Consider the following 22,494-nt stretch of genomic DNA (forward strand, 5'->3'; position numbering starts at 1 on the left):
ACATAATACATTCGTCTCAATAATACAGGGGAAGCTATGACATTCTCGCAGTTGGGGTGTCAATACACTGAAGTGCTTAAGTTTCAAATTCCAACATAAATCTTGCCTGTAATGAGAGGAATGTGACCAGGACTAATCTTTTAAGTGCTATAAAGTAATTTTCTTTATAATTTATGGTGTCTGTATCATTTGGTAATCTCTTGTAACAGGATATATCATGTAACTAGGGTCAGGCGGTGTTATTCAAACCACCTGTACTGTAAACTATTACATACATAATAGTGGCAATTAGTCTTGTCTGTATAGTGAAACAACATACACAGACATATGTTGAAATAAACTTGTTTGAAAGTTCAAAGAAATGATATTCAAGTACTGAAAAGTTTTCTTACTATCATATCTACAGTAATGTTCAAATGTGCCTGCACTGGAGTGAACGAGAATGACCACCAACCGGCATGATAGTTTACGGCAAATGTATGAAGTTCGTGCTGTTAACCTCATGGTTTTTTCTGCACAATAAACAAAAGTACGGCTGTAATGAAATATAAACTTGAAATAAAAATACATTTATGAAACAAAATTAATATGTTTTTTATGTACATATATGAACACGAAATCCTAGTTAAAAATAAAAGAATACTTGTTTATCACTTAGGTTTACTTAGAAATATTATTTTCGGGTCTTGTATTATTACTTGAAACCATAAGGAGAGTATGTGATTATTAAAAAATTAAAAATAGACAAAATTTGCATTTTATGGATGATAAAAGTTTTTAGAGATTTTAAAATAATGTACTAAAACTTAAAAAGTAATAACTTCAAATCTGGAACAAATATAAATATCATAATCATTTCTTATAAATACCATTTCATAATATAATTTTCAAAGATATTAAAGATCATAATGCAAAAAAACTAAATTTATCAAAAGTAACAGGCTTTATGTTTCTTACTATGTGCATTTATGAAAGTTCTTATGAAGTTTCAAACAATTTCATCAACTAGTTTTATTGTTGGAATGAAATATAGCAAGACTTGCATTAGCTACACAGAAAGTTAATAGCCAGAAGTCATTGGGTTATAGCTCATGTTGCCATGTCCACACATGCTTTGTCTGATGACTATGAATCTTGACAGTACCTCTGCAGCCCAATTTCCATTGTAAAGGATGTCATGTCAAAAGCACACCACTCTTCCCTGAGGCCCTTCCATAATAAATCTAGTGTACAAGAATGAGTTTCTCAGTGCCCATTTCAACAGTGTGATTACACAGGAGTCCATAGGATCTGCATCAGAAACTTGACCAGTATGTCTTCCTATAAAATAGCATGAATGCCCATTTCATTCTCTAGCTCCTTGAGGTATACCATAGTTAAATAGGAGGTATGTCTGAAAACCTTGTCTTGTTGAACCCATGCCCTGTTGGTCTCATTTCTGTGCAAAACTGGAATTTCTGTGTAATTCAAAATGTCCAAAAGATTGGTATGATTCATCTTAACTTTTGTGTCCACTTTTCTGATCCCTAACTTGCTCCTTGGACAGTAACTAGCAATGATCATGAATCCATTCAAAAAGGGTTTGAAACATATAATGTACCATCTTTTAGAAACTTTTTCCCCACTTAGGCCACTGAAAAAAAGCACAAGTCTTGTTATAGTTATTAAGGTACACATATGCTTTGTTGAGTGTCACCCCATATTGCCATTTTCCCCCACCTAAATGTCTTTCATACAGTTTTATACAATTTGTCCTCTCTTCTGAATTTGTTGTAGGAGTAACTTGCATACAAGTGACTTATGTCATTTTAGAAATGGATATCCTTCTTGATTATATTGTGTACTGTTGTCTGGGACACATTTTATGGTTTTGTCAGTGGATTATTGCCTGTTACAAAACTCTGCACTTTGCTTATCATGGCTATGGTGTGACTTGTTGTGCACATTTCTTTGTGAATAGTTCTGATGCCCCAAGTTGATCCATATTCCTGTGTTTTACAAGGATATTAAGTACACAGCAGATTCTGGACTGAATGCATTTTTATGATTTGAGTGTATGAATATTTTGTGACAGAAAGTACTGTTAATAAACATCCTTCCCAAAAGCAGTGTTTGGTGGCATCACACTATCTATGTAATGTCAAACAGTCTCAAAATATAGTTCTGATATATGCCATTCTATGACTTTATATAACAACTGTAATTGTCAAGTGATTTGCTGACTTGTGTATTCTACTTCGATTGAATGTAATGTACTCAAACCTCCATACAATATTATAAGGGTTATCATTTTATTTGATGATCTTTAGAAAGCCAGAAAGTTGTTAATGGTTAGATTGTGACATATTAAAAAAAAGTACAATAAAGTCCAGAGATAGCTGGTTTACTTGTGACAGGAACTGGAAGTTTACATTCATACTGATGCTAGTGAGCTTGACTTTTATGCTCACAGCTATTATTTTAATGATGAATATATATGTTTTGCTTATTTTTGTTCCTCTAACACACAATTCAGTGTAGTGTGTAAGATAAAGGTTTAAAAAATCCATGAATTCTTCTGTAACTAATACAAGTTAATAATGATATGTTATGGCCACTGATATTTTTGTTCAAAGTACTTTGTGACTCAGTTACATCAAAAAAGCAGATAAGGGTGACATAAGTGAATGCCATACTGTAATTACGTAAAGATTTATAGATGCGTTAATGTTTTTGTGGAGTCAGGATGTATCATGATACATTCTGTGATATCCAGTTATAGATTAAATTTTTTCATATGTGTAAGCTGGCTTCGAGTCATTGCTTAAATTATACATGCTATTTTTGAGTTATGAATAAATATATTTTTAAGCAGGAGCTATTTATCCATTAAATGTGACTTCTTTAAATTCACATGGAAGTTTTGCAAGCCTTACACTGTATACAGCACGGTTGCATTCAACTGCCAGAGGCGGACCGTACCATGTACAATAATCTGCAGTCATGGGTTAAAGCAAGGCATTGTGAATGAGTTGAAAAGACAGTATACAACAAAAATGGTGGATGATTACAAACTATTTGATGCTTTAGCCATTTACAAATCAAAAGTGTGGGGAAATTTTCATTTAAAAGATTAACAAACACTTTTTGCTAATTATTTGTTTGTTTTTTTTACAAAGGACTATTATTTGAAATAAGTTTACAATCTTTTATTGTATAATGGAAAAGTTTACTCCCTTTAATTTACTTCAAGGCATAATACATCTTGCTCATATTTTTGTACTTAAGGTAAATTTGATAAAAAATGTAGCTGTATTCAGGATTTATAGGTTCTACAGTGACAAAATTACCAAAGAAAGTTTTTGAATTAGAAAATGACAATTCACTTGTGGAGTTCAGAATACAAGAAAAAAACAATATTGATTTAGTTTATTGAGGGTTTAATTTAGATGATTAAGGTATTTTTTATACAGACAGTTTAAAAGGACTAACAGCTATCCTATTTAATAAGGAATAGCAGATGCTTTTTAGCTTTTGCTGTTAAGCTTTTAGCATGTTGTGTAAAATCCTTCTAAAAACTCTAAGACATTTGCTATGCAAAAACTTAAGCTTGCAAATGACTTGAGCTTTTTACAAAAGCGTGTCAAGATATTTTGAGGATTAAAATTAATATTTATAAGCTGGATTACCTTATGAATAGTTCTGCAGTATTGGGTGACGTTTGATAATTCTTTATATTTTAATAGTCTTTTTAATTGATATTCAGTGAAGTGTCAATCGTTAACTTATTAAATACTAACTTTGTATTTATAAATCATTGTTTTGAAGTGTCAATCGTTAACTTATTAAATACTAACTTTGTATTTATAAATCATTGTTTATAGATTTCCTTTGTTTGCTGCTGTTCATAAAATATGGACAAATGAGGTAAATCCCACTGATCTGATAGATCTGGTACGTAACCATCCAGCATATGAAAATGCCGAACTTCAGTGATGTAAATCCAAAACATCCTGTGCTTATCAGATTTTAAGTCTTCCATTTTGAATCTGTGTTAAAAAGTTATCATAGATGTGACATGTTTATCTATAACTTTTTAAGAAGAAAAAAAAATCTGTTATTAATTATTAAGTTTAAAATATATTTTGTTTTATAACTTTTATGGCCAAAGTTTAAGACAGTAGGGAAGTTTTAATTTTATTATTCTTGTTATACTGCAAGAAGGTATTTTTCTTTATTGACATTGAATAATGTGCAGAAAGCATAGTTATTGCTACAGTTTTTATATCTTAAATTTAATAAATGTAGATCAAATCTTGTACCAGTAAACATAAAAGACTGAGTTGAGATTGCTGAGTCAAAGCAAACTTCAGTTGAGAGATAAGGGCAAAGCGTAAATGTAACATCTATGAATTTGTCATACTAATGGCATAAAATAATCATCAGTGTTAGAGTATCTCAGGTAAAAAAAAATTTTTAGTTGTTACTGATATGACAAGTTCATGAAAATGTCATTACCTTTTTTATTATCTTTACGAATGTATCCAGTTTTATCGTCATCTTTAAATTCTTTACCTCAAGTAATTTTTAATTCCTTGCCATGAGATTGGCTGTAACACATTTGTATGTCAAACAGCATGAGATGTGGTGCTTAGTTATTTTATTCACTAATAAATTTTGTGGGCTTGTATTAGCACTTCTGAAAAATAGGTACCTTAAACATAAACTATGGCAGGTTTTTGCTATGGCAGAAATGCTGCCCTATGGACAGCTGTTTGTGCTAGTAATTACTAATCTTAGTATTCATACCTCATTGAAAATTTTTAGAAAAAGTCGACATCTTCTAAAATATAATTTTTTTTTCTGGGAAGTACTGCTCGGGAAAACTGTTCTAATTGTGCTCTTTAGTCATATGCAACTCATTGCATCAAAATGATTCAATATACAGAGCTCGAATTTTTCATAAATTTTACTCATATAATCTGTAATGTTTTTTTATATATTAAAAGTAGTACCATTTATTGAAAAAATAATAGTTTGTTTAAGAACTCCAGTTTCTCAGTACTACATTGCAAAATTACATCAATAAATATATAATCAAACCCTCATGTACAGTTCTAGTGAAAGTCATGTTCTTGTTGTGAAAAAAATACTTTTATTTAAAATTGTGTTCTGTTATAAAGAAATTGTTGTTGCATATATCAGTTATTTTTCTAATTGTCTGAATATCGATTACCCAAAGTGTGAAATTTTTTATGGATTTTTGTTTGTAGTGCCATTCAATAAATGGTACAGGAGTTTTGGCCATACATAGATAGTGACATACATGCTATGTCCATTATAGTCAGATGATTCATTTTAGAAGATTGTAATGAGAAGTGAATAATACCTTAGAAATTTTGTAATTTTGTCCAGATGGAATGCTATCTAATACCAAACTGTAGTGTTTTTTAACACAAAGTAGGTAATATTTTAATAAAAGTACTTTGAATCAACTATAGGAGCAAAGTTGTTATTATTTTTAGTCCCTGAATTTGTTAACTATGCAACTGTCAACCACTTTAGAAATGTATGTATGTATGTATATATCTGTGCATGTATAAACATATATCTATACATATAATGCAGTATTTAGATTGTCATAAATCAACTTCCAAATTTTTTTTTTTCAAAATACATTTTTTTTAACTAAAAATTGTTTAGTCTAAGCACAAGTTTGTTCCTGTAATTCCAAAATTTAAAATATGTACTTTGATACCAAAATCATGAGTTTACATTGCTAGATATCTGTATTTTTAAACCTTAAGTTCAGACTTTCATATAAGTAACAGATTCATTTATTTTTATTAAATTTTTTGCTTTAAAGTCTTCATCCTGTATTTTCAAATTACTAGGTTTTGACTGTCCTGTTCTACATAACAGTTTAGGAATTATTATGATATGTTATACTGTGTAGCTTACCAGTATCTTGCTAAAATGCCTTAAAAAAGTCTCCCAGGTAGTAATACATACCTTCATTACCCTTCACTTATCAAACACACACTAGTACTGTGTGTGTGTGTTATATATATACAGTATATATATATACAATGCTTTTTTTTCTAAAAACATGTTTGCTGGTACTCTAATGAAAGAAAATAAAAACATCAGCAGACAATTTTGAAATAATTTATTTTAAATTACTTGGTATCAAAGTAATTTCCAAATGAACATCATCACATTTTTGCTGCCATCTCCACATCTCCTTTTGTTGCTTTTGCTGTCTGTGTCTAGTTGTCTGCCTTTCAGGAATTGACATACAGCAAAGGATGAAACACACGCAATGGAAGGCTAACCACTTTGATAAACACTAGGGCAACTACAGTTTTCATGAGTAATGAAGCCCTTGTCGGTTTTGCAATTAAATTCCTTTGCAAGAATCCATGCTCACAATCGCTGGTAGAGATTGGTATGCTGTTTACTATTTTCTGATTAGTTAAATAGTTGCGATATCCTCACAAAATTTGCCTTTCTGCCAGTCCGAATCTTTTACATAAATTTTGTATTTCAGTCTCGCCAAGTGTTAAATTTTTGTCAACATTTTCAGGCCAAAATTGGGGGTCTGAAACTTTGGCCCATTCTTGTATTTCTTTATCTTCCTCAATTAAAAGACATCTTTCCATACACTGTTTTAGGCTTTCATGCCCTCTTTTTGATCAGTATTTTTTTTTCAATAGAGATAACCCTGAATTTCAAATTTTCAGCTGCTTTGAGAGCTTCACGGTAGTGGGATCCACTGTTAGATTTTCTGTCTTCAAACACCTGATGTTGCATTTTTTAATTTATTGTATGTAGTGCAGATATTAATGTCACATGCTTGTAGCTCAATGCTAATTTCAGACAATTCTTGTAACAAATCACACATTAAAGTGAGATCTAAAAGAAAGTCAACATTCGTGATTTTTTTCAGCAGGCCTTCCTACATTCTTTTATCAGATTTATCTCTGGTTTCATCCTGTTTAGCTTCTGTAAAGTTTTAACAAGAGCTTCAACATTTTTCCATACAGCAGACATGATTCTAAAACTATAAGCAACACAGCAGGTGGTCAGAACTCTCCCAATTTTTAAGATTTCCATCTCAAGAAGTTCAGCTGAACTTTTCAGTTCTCTGGTATTTTTTGAAGATTGGTGATGATATACACACAGCACAGTTTGTCAATAAAAGACTTGACTTGATTGTTCGATGTTGCATAATCTTTTTTCATTGTTTCTCCAACAGATAGCTCAAGTCTGTGGTTAGCACAGTGCCAAATTAAAATTGATGGATTTTTTTTAAGTAACATCAACACTCCATTCTTGGCACCTAGCATTATTGCTGCACTGTTACATACAAAAGCAATCAGATTTTCACCCAAGAAGTTGTCATCAAAACCTAACTTTCTCAGGTGGCTCATCAAAGATTGAAATATACTGTTTGCTGTTATGTCTTCTAATTCTATGCCATCAAGAAATATATCCGTTGGTTGTTCCATCTCGGCTAAAATTGTTTGCACATTAATTATTAAAGAAGATATTTGACTGATTGTAGAATGAACTATTCTTCCCATGTCAGTACCATTAAGCTCTTGGAGGTCAATTTCAAATTCAAAATCAGTGAAGCCCTGATTTTTTTGGCAACTTTGTATGCTGTTCTAAATAATTTTTGCTGTACTTTTTTTTTCCTTTTCAAATGCTTTTGAGCAAACAATTTCTAGCATTTTTTCTTGAGCAGTGGTTGCTACTTTTTTGGTGACCTTATGAGATGAACTGTTTTTATGATCATAAATTTTTTTATGCAAAGGAGCTCTTTTTTTATTTTCACCAAAATAAGACACTTGAATATTTATCCACTCTCTTGATATATTCATACCTTGATTGGTTATTTCAGGTCCAAAAGTTCCTAGTTTTTTGCATGTTTTACCACCAAGTTTTTTATTTTTCACAATCAGCCAGTCGTTTTTTTTGGCAAAATTCCTTTTTTTGTTTTAAAGTCCAGCAATCAGGCAGATCTGCCATTTTTTTGTTTCCCATCACTTCTTTTTCTGTCACTTTTTTTACTTCTATCACTTTTTCATTTCTGTCACTGTTTCTCTTTTTGTTTCTTTTTCATTTCCTGTAACGTTTTTCACACACGTTTTCAATCAATTAGATTTTCTTAGGAGCTGAGAAATATGTGTTATTTTACAGCTTATAATGGTTAAGTATGCAATAATGGGTAAAACATGAAATCAAACTAAACTTCAAAGGTACAATGCACAACATGTCACGTCACTGAACTCGAACTGAGAACTGATTTGCGTAATCTCACTGCTAAAAGAAAGTGGTGGTGGGGGAGGGTGCAAGAGAGACATTTTTAACAAGGTCAAGGGCAAGAGAATGTGTGTCTGAACATGTTGAGACAGCACCGGCAGATGTATGACTTTTAACAAGTTTGCCAGTATGCATCAATTGTTTGCTGGTACGTGTACTGGTTGAAAAAAAATATATATTTGCTATCAGATGTTGTTCCCTGTTTTCACATTTTTCACATTCTTTATTATTAATATCAGAGTGACAATGAAACCCCTCTATTCAATTAGAGTAGTCCAAGAGTTGAGTTTGGAATTAGTTCTGTTGATAGCTGTCTTTCCTCCAGTCTATCAGGTCAATTTAGGTTTGGCAAGCACAAATATATCTAGTGTTAGGGGCAGATCCAGCAATGAATCTTCCAATACAGTACTTCCCTCCTCTCACAAGATTAACTATTCTCTTTCATTGCTGCCCCCTATATGCAAACTTTTTCTTATATATGCAACAAGTTTCTGCTCCCCCCTATTGGAATCAAATGATTCCAACTTGTCTCATGTGTAAATCATTATACATCACCTCTCCACCAATAGGAGCATAGTACACTCATGTGATGCATGTGACTCCATCTATGCCCCTCTACCGAACTATCACTTCTCATTTCACTACTTTGAGTACTTTTTTTACAGTTACTTTCATTTAATCTCCACTTTATACTTCTTACCATTAATTTAATTTGTTTTATAATTTCCCCTTCATACCAGTAATTTAAATACATGTGTTGATCCATGGGAACCGGGGTCTGCCATATCTTCCTCTACTATTACTCACCTCCCCCATCTAATGGCTGAACCCATTTTCCAACATCCTAAAATTGTCAGTTATCCCTGACCTTATTATGGAATATCTTCCATACTTCTGTTGCTGTATCAAGATTTTCAGACACATTTTGCAGAATATCATCTTCATGTTTTCTGTGCTGTTCCTTTTATCTATTTTGAGTTGGGTACTTTCAAGTCTTCCCTTCTACAGGCTTCCAATTTTACCTTTGTTTCACTTCAGGCAGATTTCTTCCAGCATTGTTTTTTCACCTTTCATTGCTCATACCTTTAATGTTTCATGTTTTCCTTTATTTAGTGTTTGGGCCAGGTGGTTAGGGAGCTTGATTTGCAATCTGGGGGTCACAGGTCTGAATCCCTGTCCCACCAAACATGCTCGCCCTTTCAGCCATGGGAGTGTTATAATGTGATGGTCAATCCCACTATTTTTTGGTAAAAGAGTAGCCCAAGAGTTGGAGGTGGGTGGTGATGACTAGCTGCCTTCTCTCTAATCTTACACTGCTAAATTAGGGACAGCTAGTGCAGATAGCCCTTGTGTAGCTTTGTGCACAATTCAAAACAAACAATTATTCAGTGTTCTGTTTACATTTTGGGTTTCTCAAGGGATACCTTCTCTTTCTTCCCTTCATGTTGGGTTTTTGCCATCTTCAGTTCATTCCCTTTTTGCTTTTGGGTTAGTATGTTGTGATACTGCTGTTTGTTTTCCTTTCCGTTATTAATAGGGTTTTATGGTCTGTTCCTTTTCTTCTCTTGTCCCTCTTTGGGCACATTGCTCCTGTGGATGGCACCTGTTTGTACTTCCTTTCTTTTCACATATTAGATTTGCTCTTTTGGGCCCCCTGGCACAGTATTCATATCCTTGCATGTCATGTTCCGGATTCTCTTGCATAGATTGCAGTTTGTTTTTCTCATTCCAACTCATTCTATCAATCAAAGTGGTCTCTCAATTCTTTTGTTTTCCAGTGGCTTTGTCTTCCATGGGATTCTCCCCACATAGATCCCTTTACTGCATATCTTAACATCCCATTACCTCTACTTGGTATCTGGTACCTCCTCCTCTAGCTAGGGCTGTTGATGCTTTGACCAGGATTGGTCCGACAGGTTATTGTATGTTCATTCCCCCATCTTCTTACTTCCATGGAGGATTTCCCTCATACCTACCATTCTGTGCTAGGACCTTCTGATTGCTTCTTAATGGCCAGCTCAACCATGGTTTCTGCAACTTCTCCAGCTCCAACTTTCACCTCCACTGCCTCTTCCTTTGTCTCCTGCCCTTCTTCATCCACTTCATTCACTGGTACTCCATCTAGACACTTACATTGTTCGTTTTTATGCTTGGCTCTTATTCAGTTCTTGGTGGGGAGATTGGGTTCGTATCTGTAGGTAGCTTTCTTTTAGCTTGTTCCATTCAGTCTTCTTCAGTGGACATTTATTGGCGTGAATAGAAAGTGTTATGCAGTTAATCTATGAGTCAGGGATTTCCCACAGATCAAACCCCTGTGCCTCGAGTGGTAGAGTTTTTCTTCTGATTTTTCGACCATGGGTCTTTGGTCCCATGAATCTTGGGTTATCATGCAGCCTTGTACCATCCCTTCATTTTTTTCCTGATAACATGGAGTTTTGACTCGCCTATCCTTACTATGGTCATATGTTCCTTCCAGATTAGTTGTCCTCCCTGACTGCCTTCCATTCTGACCTGGGATATTAATGTAATCTTTTATTCCCTCACCTTCGTTTGCATCACTTTCCTCATGTTTCACGTTTCACCTTCTCTTAAAACATAGTTCCTTCTCCTCTATGCCTGTGTACATCAGAGGTTGTGTTTGTGTCCCTTGATGTTTCTTGTACATTTTTCCCACTCCATCTCTTCTTTTTTATCTGGATCTTCCTTCCTACCAAAGACACCAGTAGCTAGGGGAGGTAACTCCTCCTTTTGCCTAATTCCTTTCCTTTCATTTCCCATCTTCATCCTCTTCTTGATCCGGATTGACTCCTATTTATGGTTCTTCATTGTTCTATTGCCCCTATGGCTTCTTTCCATGGTGTTTGCTCTCGCCTCTTTATTCCTAGGCAGTTTTCCTCGAGTCAAGATCTTTCTCATCAATTGCATTTGGCTTACTCTCCTTTACTGTCTTCTTCTCTGACTTTGTTCCGGTTGTCTTCTCATCAGATTCAACATCCTTACCTTTTTCTGGCATCTCATCTTCGTGAGCCATTGGGAGAACTCCTACATTTAGGCATGAGGGCTACACCTAATTCATTCGTTTCCCCTTATCGCAATTTCTTCCTTGTTCGATTTTTGTCTACCACCTGTAACCATTTTCACACTTCGGTGCAACTCTAACTTGGTAAGTTTCTATTCATTATTTCTTTCCTTTCATGGGTCCATGCTTAATTATTCACTATTTGGATCCTGCTTCATGGTGAGCAGTGCCTGACCAGATATCCTTCAATTGAAAATATGCACTGTACAGCCATGTTGATTTGTGCTCTCTTCCATGGCTTTGCAATGCTCACTGGTGAGATGGGGTGTTCCACAAAATTGCTTGAAGGTGAAAAAACCTCATGATATTTTTGCTTCATAAACATGCCTGTTCTAGACCGTACCACCCATGGACTGCATCGGTAAAGCAAAAGGGTATAGCTGCCCATCCCTGCCATGTCTTTATGGAACAAATTCACCCTTCTTTCTTCTAGTGGTGTGTGGGAGTCCTTACCACTTTTCAATTCCAAGCAGCTGGGGTGGTTGACCGTGGAGGCACCCTCCTGAATGGGTTCCACAAAAAGATGGCTATGACCATTCAGTCGAGAGTAGGGCAGTTGTGTTCTGCTGACGTAGATGAAACATGGCCTCCTGATACCGTTTACACAACCACTGGAGTTGAGCTGTTGAAAATGCAGTTCACCCCTTTGATTGGGAACCCTCATCCTACCACTGCATGGATGTCGGTATCCCGTGGGCTAGTATTGGGTTTAGAGTGAATCAATCAACATAAGTCTGCACACAGGTTTTGGGTTGCTTATCTTCCTCCCTTGATTTTCTCCATCTGTGTTGTAGTCCACAGCAATGGTATGTGGGATTGTTTTGGTTCTATCCTTGGCTATCCATCATTCTCTCTTCTTATGGGGATGTTATTGCCATTTGGAGGGTCCTGGTCTTTTTCATGATTGGGGGAGTTGATTCCCCCAATCATGAAAAAGGCCAGGACCCTCCAAATGGCAATAACATCTCCATAAGAAGAGAGAATGATAGATAGCATATTTGGTAGAACGGGGAATTGAGAACCACCCCGATTCCTGAGTATCACAAAAGGATTAGCTCTGAGCTATCAATCAGAGAACTTGACATCTGGTATTGAAAGGATGTCTATCGCATGCAATTGATTGCATGCGATAAACATCCTTTCAATACCAGATGTCAAGTTCTCTGATTGATAGCTCAGAGCTAATCCTTTTGTGATACTCAGGAATCGGGATGGTTCTCAATTCCCCGTTCTACCAAATATGCTTGCCCTTTCAGCCGGGGGGGCATTATAATGTGACGTTCAATCCCACTATTTGTTGGTAAAAGAGTAGCCCAAGAGTTGTCAGTGGGTGGTGATGACTAGCTGCATTCTCTCTAGTCTTAGACTGTTAAATTAGGGATGGCTAGTGCAGAAAACCCTCGTGTAACTTTGCATGAAATGAAAAAAAAAACATAGCAAAAGTAAAGTGGTTACAGTCATGGGCCATCTGGATCTGTTGCCCAGGAATGCTAACCACAGCACCACATTATTAAGTGGGTGTATTTAATATAAGCAGTTCATATTCTTAAAATTACAAATACATATAGAAAAACACATTGTTCATATCGTTCTATCTGATAGGGCCTAGAAATCCAACTTTCTGGATCTATATATGTGTAGAATCACAAGCAAAATCAGCAAGAGGATCATAACTAGATGCTTATAATAATGTGTTTCTCAGTTCAGCCCAGTTGAGTAGATCACTGACATTGCCTGATTGTTTATGCCAGTTATTTATAAGCCTAGATCAAATAAATTTAAATTGTACAAATATGCTATTCAGGGATGGCCCAAGGGTTGCTGGCACCCTCGGCAAGCTGAACTTTGGCGCACTTACAAGTATAATTTTTAAAACTTTTCACAAGGAGGAAAAACTGCAAATGTAGGAATATAGAATTTATTACAATATATTGTACAAGCTAAAGAAAACAGTTCAAACACAGCAACAAAGTTTCAAGTCCTTTCATTAATATAACTGGGAGAGAGAGACCATATCTACATCACTGGCAATGATCTCCCCCTTTTTTGCTATACTTACAAACAAACACTAAGTGGAAATGGGGGAGTTATGGTATCTAGTTTTCACTTGCAAACACAAAAACGAAGCATTCAACTCAGTACAGAATCTGAACAAATTGAGAAGCATACTATATTCCGTCAAGTTCATGATGATAAGAACTGTAGATGTAAGGAATTTTCTACTAATAAATTAAAGAATATGAGCAAAAGAACAGACGCTGAAAAAACATACACAGACTGGAAGGAATCTGAAGTTTTCAAAGGCCTAGCTTAACTAGTAGAGGGTGCAAGCGTGGGCAGGAGTACATGACCTGCCTTAGATCCACACCTGCCATGAGAACATTTCTTACAATATTACACCACTTTCAGCATCTTACAGGCCCCCAAACATGCCCAATTTTAGCTCAATATGAAATGCAAAAGTTGTCACAAAACACATGTAGTCACATAGTGAGTATAGTCTAACTGCCCCCATTATTTACTTAAGTTAGCAGTGTTTCATAATTTGGTGGTTTGCACAAGTTGTACTTTTTAGTGGCATCAGAGATAGATATTTTCTTTTCCAATATAAGTAAATTGTCTTCTCTGCATTCTTGTACATGACTTTAAAGTGAATATAACCTCCATCCCAAGAAAGAATAACTGAGAAATGACCAAATGTTCATTCAGTTTAATACATTTTCAGTTTTCAAATTGAAGCATGTGCACCAGTTTTGTTAAATTGCACTTCTTGTAATACTTACTGTTTGCATATGCTCAGTGGCATAGCAACAAATGGAGGGGTGGGAAATCCTTGTAAAATTTCTGAAATCATTACATTGTAGCAATTAACAATAACAGAATCGGGTATAATTTGTTCATTTATTAAACAATGATTTTATTATTTACTATTGCATTGAACTTTAAGTTAGTTGAATTCATAGAACTTTATTTCAGTTTTGGCATGAACAACAGAATGAACAACAATTACTTCAGGACTATCTTGTCTATGACTTTGTCAGATTTTATCAATTGCTTGGTGTTTGTTCTTTCAATGCTGACCAAAGCCAACCCTAAAAGTCTTTCTATGGACATGCTTGACCCTTAACATCTGTGCTGAATTTTCAGATGTAAATTGTGATGCGGTCAAGCATGTAAAATTGACAAAAGTTTCCTAAAGTATTTAAATCTCTCCTGTAGCTTTAACGTGAGTGTCCAAAGCCTTGTAATAAACATTTATTCTGATATGTTTCTCAGAATCTGATACAGTTTCATCTTCTGCTTCTTCACCAGGCAGTTTGGATACATTATTGATATCATATTCATCAGCCAGTTTCTTGGCACATTTAATTTCCTCAGGTATTCTTCATCTCCCAGTTTTGATAAATTTGCTTTAGTGACCTTTGATCAGTTTGGATGCTCTAACAAGGTCCATGTCTGTAGATTGAAGGTACTTGGACAGTATGTTAGTCTCCTTCTAGATTTCCTGCCAAAGAAAAAAAATCAGCAAAAATTCTAACTTTATCATTGCCCATGAACTTCAGCAATGACTTCCTGTCTTCATTTAATTTCTTGTATTGTTTCTAGTGCCTTAGTTCTTAGAACCATTGTGACAGATTGCTGATGGCAGCTCCAATACATTGACTTAATATCTTGAAAGATAGTTTATCAATATTGTATTCTTCACATTGCTTGGTATGAATAAAGAATAAATACACTCCAGTGTTCCAAAAAATGACACAACCTTGACGGATGCTTTACATGAATCAGTTAAAGACAGTTTAAGGTTATGTATGTGCACAATAAAGTGGTTTTCATATTTGCACAACCGTCATAACATCATCCATAGTAAAGTTGCACTGAGATATCTCATTCTTGGAATTGTTTAATTATGAGATAGTATATGTTTTCCACAGTCCTTGATGGTACTTCCTTGAAAATAAAAAAAGCCTCTACTTGGCAGTCCATGTTCACAAAGTGCATTAAAATTGATAAATATTCCAAACGAGAAAGATTTCTAGTTTCATCTGTTATCAAAGCATAGTACTTTGCTTCCTTCACTTTCATCAAAATAGAGTCACAAACTTGGTTTGATATACGTTTTACCCAGTCATTCTATATTTCTGGGCTTAGATAGAATCTCTTCTTGTTTGATGCCAACACATGGTTTGAGGACAATATCATTTCGTACCAGTAGTTTATGCAATTCCAAAAATTAACCTCATTCACAGAGGAGTTCCCCAAGCAACTATATATTCTCTTTGTCAACAAAAGGATAGATTCTGTTGTGACAAGAACAATATTATGTGGATGATGCATTTCAACACTAGTATATTGTTTTCAACAGTTTATAAATGAGTTCTGAGCTGCTCCTGGTTAATTGAACATCCACTGACGATATGCTGTTTTGTGATAGCCATCTCACATATTAATGTGTTTCTGATATTTCATGCTCTTTAATTTGTTGGGTGCCCTTCTTCCAGTTACAGAAACCCTTGGTCACATCACATCCTGTTGGCTCATACTTTAGATTGTGTTGTTCAGCAAACATAATGTAAGGAAAACAAAAGGCTTCACATTGATTGTTTATCAGAGTATATCAACCAGTTGTGCTTGATTTTCAACCCATTAGGTAGACTTTTGTGATACCATGATGAATAAAATGAATGTCCTGATTCATCTTTTGTGAAAATGTAATTCCTGCTAATCCCTGGTTGGCATGGTCCCACTTCCAGTAATTCTCAAGTACCAGAGGTATATCAATTATGTTAGCAGGATCAGACAGATAGGACTCTGTGAGATCTAGAAATGATTTTTGTGTGGGAGCACTCAATTATTCAGTAGTCACTTAGGCTTGATGCATCTGAAGATGATATATTCATATGTAATCCAGACTCTGCAAATCTGTTAGTTTCTTTTTCACTTGAATCATTTTCATCCTTCATAGCAGACACAGAAGGTGTAGAGGTGTTAGGCAAGTCACGCCTGCCCGGGTGTAGTTTTTGATGCAAGTAATGATTTTCTAGATAAAGAGGCCTGCTGAAAATTAATTAATAAATGAATGAATAAATAAATAATCCATATTGTGCATTAATAAAATTATGTTCACCTTTGATTATGAAGTTATTTAAATGGATTTATTGACTTTCCTGCTAATTTTATAGATTAGAGTTAATTCTAGATGATAGAAATTATTAGTGAATTATGAATATGCCATTATGACTATAATATACTTTATATAATACCTCAAATGTATTGAATAGGCTGGTTAGCTTTCACCATATCTTGAAAACAAATCATGCTGTGTTTTAGTGTATAATTGCTGTTGGCAACTTTCCCACATATCAAACATTCAAGCTTGTGACATTTAGGTTTTGGAGGCATGTTGAGCAGCTAGAACAGATTTCTCCTTATAAAAATACAATAGGATTTTGTTACACCAGATCTTTAATTTCTGTCTTCAATGTCCTAAATCTATATTATAATGTATGGAGCATGTTAGTAAACAGAGTATACTTAAATACATGGAGCATGCACCATATGGAACGAATTATACCGCAAGAGATTGAAGTTATAAATGTACATCAATCATTGTAAGTTCTGCTGTGACTTCAGGGATGAGGGAGTGCATTTGTCAAATGTCTCGCTCAGTGCATGCTTCGGATGGACTAGTCTAGGAATGTGGATATAGCTTATGTATTATAATAACTAGCATCTAGTCCATCAAAAGTGATGGGGCAAGTACTACCACCCCACCCTATAGTGTACCCTAACGTTTCATAGCCAAATGAAATAAATTTTGTGAAATCATTCTATTTCAAGAAATCAGTCATAATGTGACACACACACACACACTGGTTTTTATATAGGCTAGATACAAGGTTAATATGAGATTGGATATTAAAAAATAGAAGGGAAATAATGTTAAATTAAATTATTTGATATTTCGTGTCACATAAATTTTGAGATGCCGAAATTTCAGAATAATTAATAACATTTTGACTAAGGGAGGCAATTTTCCCCCAATAGCTACAACAGTGCATAAGCTTTAACTGCATGTTATTTGATTTTTAAATATGAGAGTATGCATTTCTCTGTCAGTTATGTCTTGAAATAGCTAGATTCTGGTATTTTTAATATACGTTATTAATTTTATACTAATTTAACATATAAGCACTTGCTTGTACAATTTGTGTGTCCATGGTAGTGCTGCTTGAGAAAGCCTCTTTAACAAGTGTTACATTGTCAGGATAATGTTGAAAATTAACATTCTACACAGAAAAAAACAGTACCAACACCAGTGGCTAACCTGTGTATACAATAATGGTCAGGAACTTTCATGTTTTTGTCAGCCATTGTCAAATGAGCAGTTTCACTGTTTTTGCAGTATTTGTCAAAAGACAGTAGCTTGTGATAATAGTGGCAAACAGCAACTCTTGAAACATGGACAGAGAGATAAACTCAAAGAACTGGCTAAGGTAAAGTTGAGTTCTAATCAGTAAAAACTGTCCTACAAAACAGTGTAGAAACAAATCCAGTAACAGTACACTTTGACAGTTTTTGCTCAACTATTACAGTGACAAATGCTTCTATGTTATTTCAAAGTCCTGATCTGATTGGGCGGATCATAATATCTGAAACCCTGTGCTGAAGACTGGTCTTTTGTGTCATGTAATGAAGGTTCCAAAATATTTAAAGCAATGTTCCCCAATATTTTAAGTAGTGAGTTTAGTATAGCTCACCAAAATGTATTTTACCTCATATTTCATGGATTTGGGCCATATTTGAGCAAAGCATTGCGAAAAAATTATGGATAACAGTGTAGAATTTAATTTGGGAGTTTGACAGAACAACAGACACAGAAGCAGCTACACATACTTTTATGATACTTGTTGCCCAAGTTATCCCTACTTTTTTTAAAAACTTTGCCCTACTAAAGTTCTTACTTTTCCTGAAGGGCCTGCATCTTATGTTATCAAAACAATACAAGTAGGGTTAAGTAACTTATGTGCTTTTCTTCCTATCTTTACTCTTAAGTTTAAGTACTATAAGAACATTTTCACAATATTACATCACTTCCAGCAGCTTATGTTATGGGAGCAATACAAGCAGGGTTGAGTGACTTACATGGCTTTCTTCATATCTTTACTCTTGGTACAGACAAACTGAAATTAGACCACCCTGTATGCTTCCTGTCATTCATTACCCACAATTTGCACTTTAACCAATTCTGAGGCCATGTTTGTGTCTGAGGTGGTTTTGATAATATTGTATCTAGTATGGTCAAAGATGGTCAGTTGGGACAAAATCTGTTGTCTATTACATATTACCAGCTTCTTTTATTTTGTTCTCAAATTGTTAAATAGCATCTTAGTCTGCCACATAGTACTTCACTTAGCATTGTTTTAGTGTTTATAGCATTTCTTTCACAGTTCATCATCACATCTTGTTTCAGAGTTGTGTATTTACTTGATACTGTCTAGTTGTATATCCTCTAATCTACTATTCCAGAGTTATGTGGTACTTGTTAATATCTGTTAAAGTGTAAAGCTTACAGATTTATGTTTTACTTGTTAATGTGTGTTTGCTTCAGTCTACCACATACTACCCTAGTGAATTATTTTTTATTTGTTAATGTGTGTTTGCTTCAGTCTACCACATACTACCCTAGTGATTTGTTTTTACTTGTTAATGTGTGTTTGCTTCAGTCTACCACATACTACCCTAGTGATTTGTTTTTACTTGTTAATGTGTGTTTGCTTCAATCTAGCACATATTACCCTAGCGATTTATGTTTTACTTGTTAATGTGTGTTTGCTTCAATCTAGCACATATTACCCTACAAACACACATTAACAAGTAAAAACAAATCACTAGGGTAGTATGTGGTAGACTGAAGCAAACACACATTAACAAGTAAAAATAAATTGCTAGGGTAGTATGTGGTAGACTGAAGCAAACACACATTAACAAGTAAAAACAAATCACATTCAGTCTACCACATACTACCCTAGCAATTTATTTTTTACTTGTTAATGTGTGTTTGCTTCAGTCTACCACATACTACCCTAGCAATTTATTTTTTACTTGTTAATGTGTGTTTGCTTCAGTCTACCACATACTACCCTAGCAATTTATTTTTTTGCATGTCTGTTAGAAATATCCTGTTTTACACATGACCTTCAATTATATGTATAATCGTAAAGAAAAAGATAAAATATTTAATAACTTATGATTTTCTAGATTTTCTTGGTCATAGACGATGATTGCTACCAGTTGATGCTGAAATTATCAACTTGTTTTTTATACCATAGATAATTAAATATAATTTTTTTTGCATTCTTATTTACAAAGATTAGAATGGATTGTTTCATCAGTTGGGTACTTTTCTTGTTATTTTTGGCCATAGTATTTATTGCAAAAATCATTCATTTTCTGTGCAAAATACATATGGAAAGCCAATGTTTATAGAGATTTGGAAAAAATGCCAGTATGCAGGTATTGGGGTGGGGGAGTAATGTTTACGAAGTATAAGGGTAGGGACCCGAGGTGAAGTATATTCATGCTATAACTGCAAAGACACTAAAGAGCAGGGTGTTTTACAGAGAGTAGTATAATACTTTTGTTTTGCCATTATGTCACACTCTTCTTTCCTTACCGGTACATATACCATCCTCCTTGAACCACTAGGGAAAAACAGTGCTAATGAGGAACTTAATTATAGTATTTATCGCATTTTTGTTTAAAAAAACATTGTGTGCATTATTAAGGATCCTTTAACAAAATGTCATGGACCTGCAAATAATTGGTACATAAATAGTTTGGTAAAATGTGTTGAAAACATCAAAGGCATCCAGCCAGACTCCATTGGTAGTTTTAAGGTTATGTTTTAGTTAAGAAATTATCCATTTTTATTCCTCTTATGTTTTTTTATTTTTAAGTTTTGTAATTCTTCTGTTGTATTTGTATCTAATAAATCTGAGATTAAAAAATGTTTCTTGAAAAAATATAACATTTATTAGTTTTAATGTCAAACATGGCTTACAATACAATTTTACCCAATGAAAATTGTAAATCACAATTATGTTACCAAATTAATCAGGAAAGTATCAATTTTTGATTATTAATTTTGTTTATGAAAATACCAATAATATGTTTATCACATCTGATCAGATAGAAATGAAACTAAGAATGTTCTTTACAGGTTGTTTTTAATCTTTATTAAAAATATTTGCTTGTAATTAAAATGCAGGCTCAAACAGTATTAAATTTTTTGTAAAACTTGTTTTATTACTGGTTAAACATATAACATGGCTAATAATATATACCTTTCTACAAAGTAAAAGAATGGAAAGTTTTAGAATTATACACACAGTCATTCCAAAAGTGTGACTGTTCGTAAAGCATCATCTTCAAGTATATCCAGTGTAGCTACAGCACCATCATTAAATAAAAATGATAAACCGCCATCAATAACTAGACATGCATCAAACATTCTGGATTTCACCTCAATTCTGGAAAGAAACACAAATGATGAAATAACTAGACATTAGAAAAATATTTATAATTAGTAAGGAATAATAGAAGCTTCTCACTGACATCATAAGCATCTTAGTAACAATGATACTGCACCATCTTAGATGAAATGCAATCTTCCAATGTGGAAGACAGAAGAAAAAAAGATCTTGGGACATTGTTAAACAATTATGTTCTGACAGAGTAAATGGTGAATCAAAGGCCAGAAACTTGATAAAACTGACCCATACACCATTCATAAACCAAATGGAGCCATGATGTAAAGTTATTACCAGATATACAAACCATAGACAATGTGACATATTAAATATATAGTGAGCATCTCTGTATGCCACAACTTCATTCATTAAAAGAGCCTAGTTTACAAGAGTACACAGGCTTTCAGTTACCTGGTTGTTTGGGTTCAACTACAGTAATGTTATCAAATTGTGGTCTGTGTTGTGAAACCATAAATTTAAACAGATATAAATATTCACAGGACCAAAATTTGTAATAAAGATATGAAATGCTTTTTAACACTCTTCTGATTTTGAACCCCCAATGGACACATTAAAAGGAATGTGGAAAAAAAATTTACAGTTTGTGATTTTTATCACAAATGTAAGGCCTATTGGTTTCTAACACTTTGCCAGCATTTGGCATTTAAATCATATCTTTTCAAGATGTAAAATGATTGCATTAGATTATTATTATTATAACTGGAGAAAACATACAATTATTTAGAGTTAAACTTAATTTTACACTTACCAGCAATGAAATATATAAAACAGAATCTAACGCAGGTGTAACTACTCTCTAATATCAGCCCTAATGACGGGTAGGCATTTCTTTATCCCTGTCACCTCTTTTTGAACAATTGCTACCACACAAAAGGTAGGCATTAAAATCTTCTTAATATTAGTTTCGAGTGACACATTCTGCAAACTATTAGTCATCACCCAAGATGGCATAGAGAAAATTTACGACATCATGTGTAAAACCCTCTATCGTATACATTTTCATTAAAGTGGTGTGCACTTAAACATTTGAAAAATTAATCATTTCCTTGACAAAATTTTGGAAACTAGCCTTTAAGTTCTAGATTATTCTCATAAAATTAAATTATTTTTCGTAAACAATACTTAAATGTGAATAATTAGATTTTGATCAATTCTTTTAAGCTATAAATGCTTCTGAAACTATATATATATATATTCAGATATTTATCTCTACTTCTTTACTTTCAATTGGTCTCAAATGTTAATTGTACTTTATGAGCTGCTTAAAATTTTTAATATGAAGTTCATTTGACAAAAAGATATGAAACTGGCACTAAACACAATATGAAATATAATACCAAAAATTATTTAAAATTATACACTATTTACTAAGTTGGTTTTAATTATGTTGTCTGTAGAATAAATATATTGTAACAAAAGAACATTTATTGAAAGCTTGCATAAAGTCCATTTACTACTAAATTAAACAGATGGAAAGATAATTAGTGGTGGTTAATCCTTTTGAGATGGGTCACAGGTGAATGGCCATGTCATTTCATTTGTTGACTCGCATTC

General features: G+C 33.8%; 2 protein-coding genes across 3 annotated transcripts in view; one reads left to right on the forward strand and one right to left on the reverse strand.

The window, feature by feature from the left end:
- LOC106471808 (glycerol-3-phosphate dehydrogenase [NAD(+)], cytoplasmic-like) overlaps positions 1 to 5,475 on the forward strand; it is a 30,836-nt gene extending 25,361 nt beyond the window's left edge. For both annotated transcript variants that reach the window (XM_022400416.1, XM_022400417.1), the window contains exon 9: positions 3,864 to 5,475. In XM_022400416.1, the coding sequence (XP_022256124.1) occupies positions 3,864 to 3,975 (112 nt within the window). In that variant the 3' untranslated portion in view covers positions 3,976 to 5,475. The remainder of the gene's footprint in view (positions 1 to 3,863) is intronic.
- Positions 5,476 to 20,669: 15,194 nt separating this feature from the next.
- The window catches only part of LOC106471809 (NAD kinase 2, mitochondrial-like), a 24,819-nt gene continuing 22,994 nt past the window's right edge, over positions 20,670 to 22,494 (reverse strand). Inside the window, exon 9 of the mRNA XM_013932430.2 lies at positions 20,670 to 20,919. Coding sequence (XP_013787884.1) covers positions 20,781 to 20,919 — 139 coding nt within the window. The 3' untranslated portion in view covers positions 20,670 to 20,780. The remainder of the gene's footprint in view (positions 20,920 to 22,494) is intronic.

This window comes from Limulus polyphemus, unplaced genomic scaffold (assembly GCF_000517525.1).
Source record: "Limulus polyphemus unplaced genomic scaffold, Limulus_polyphemus-2.1.2 Scaffold4874, whole genome shotgun sequence".
Classification (NCBI taxonomy): domain Eukaryota; kingdom Metazoa; phylum Arthropoda; class Merostomata; order Xiphosura; family Limulidae; genus Limulus; species Limulus polyphemus.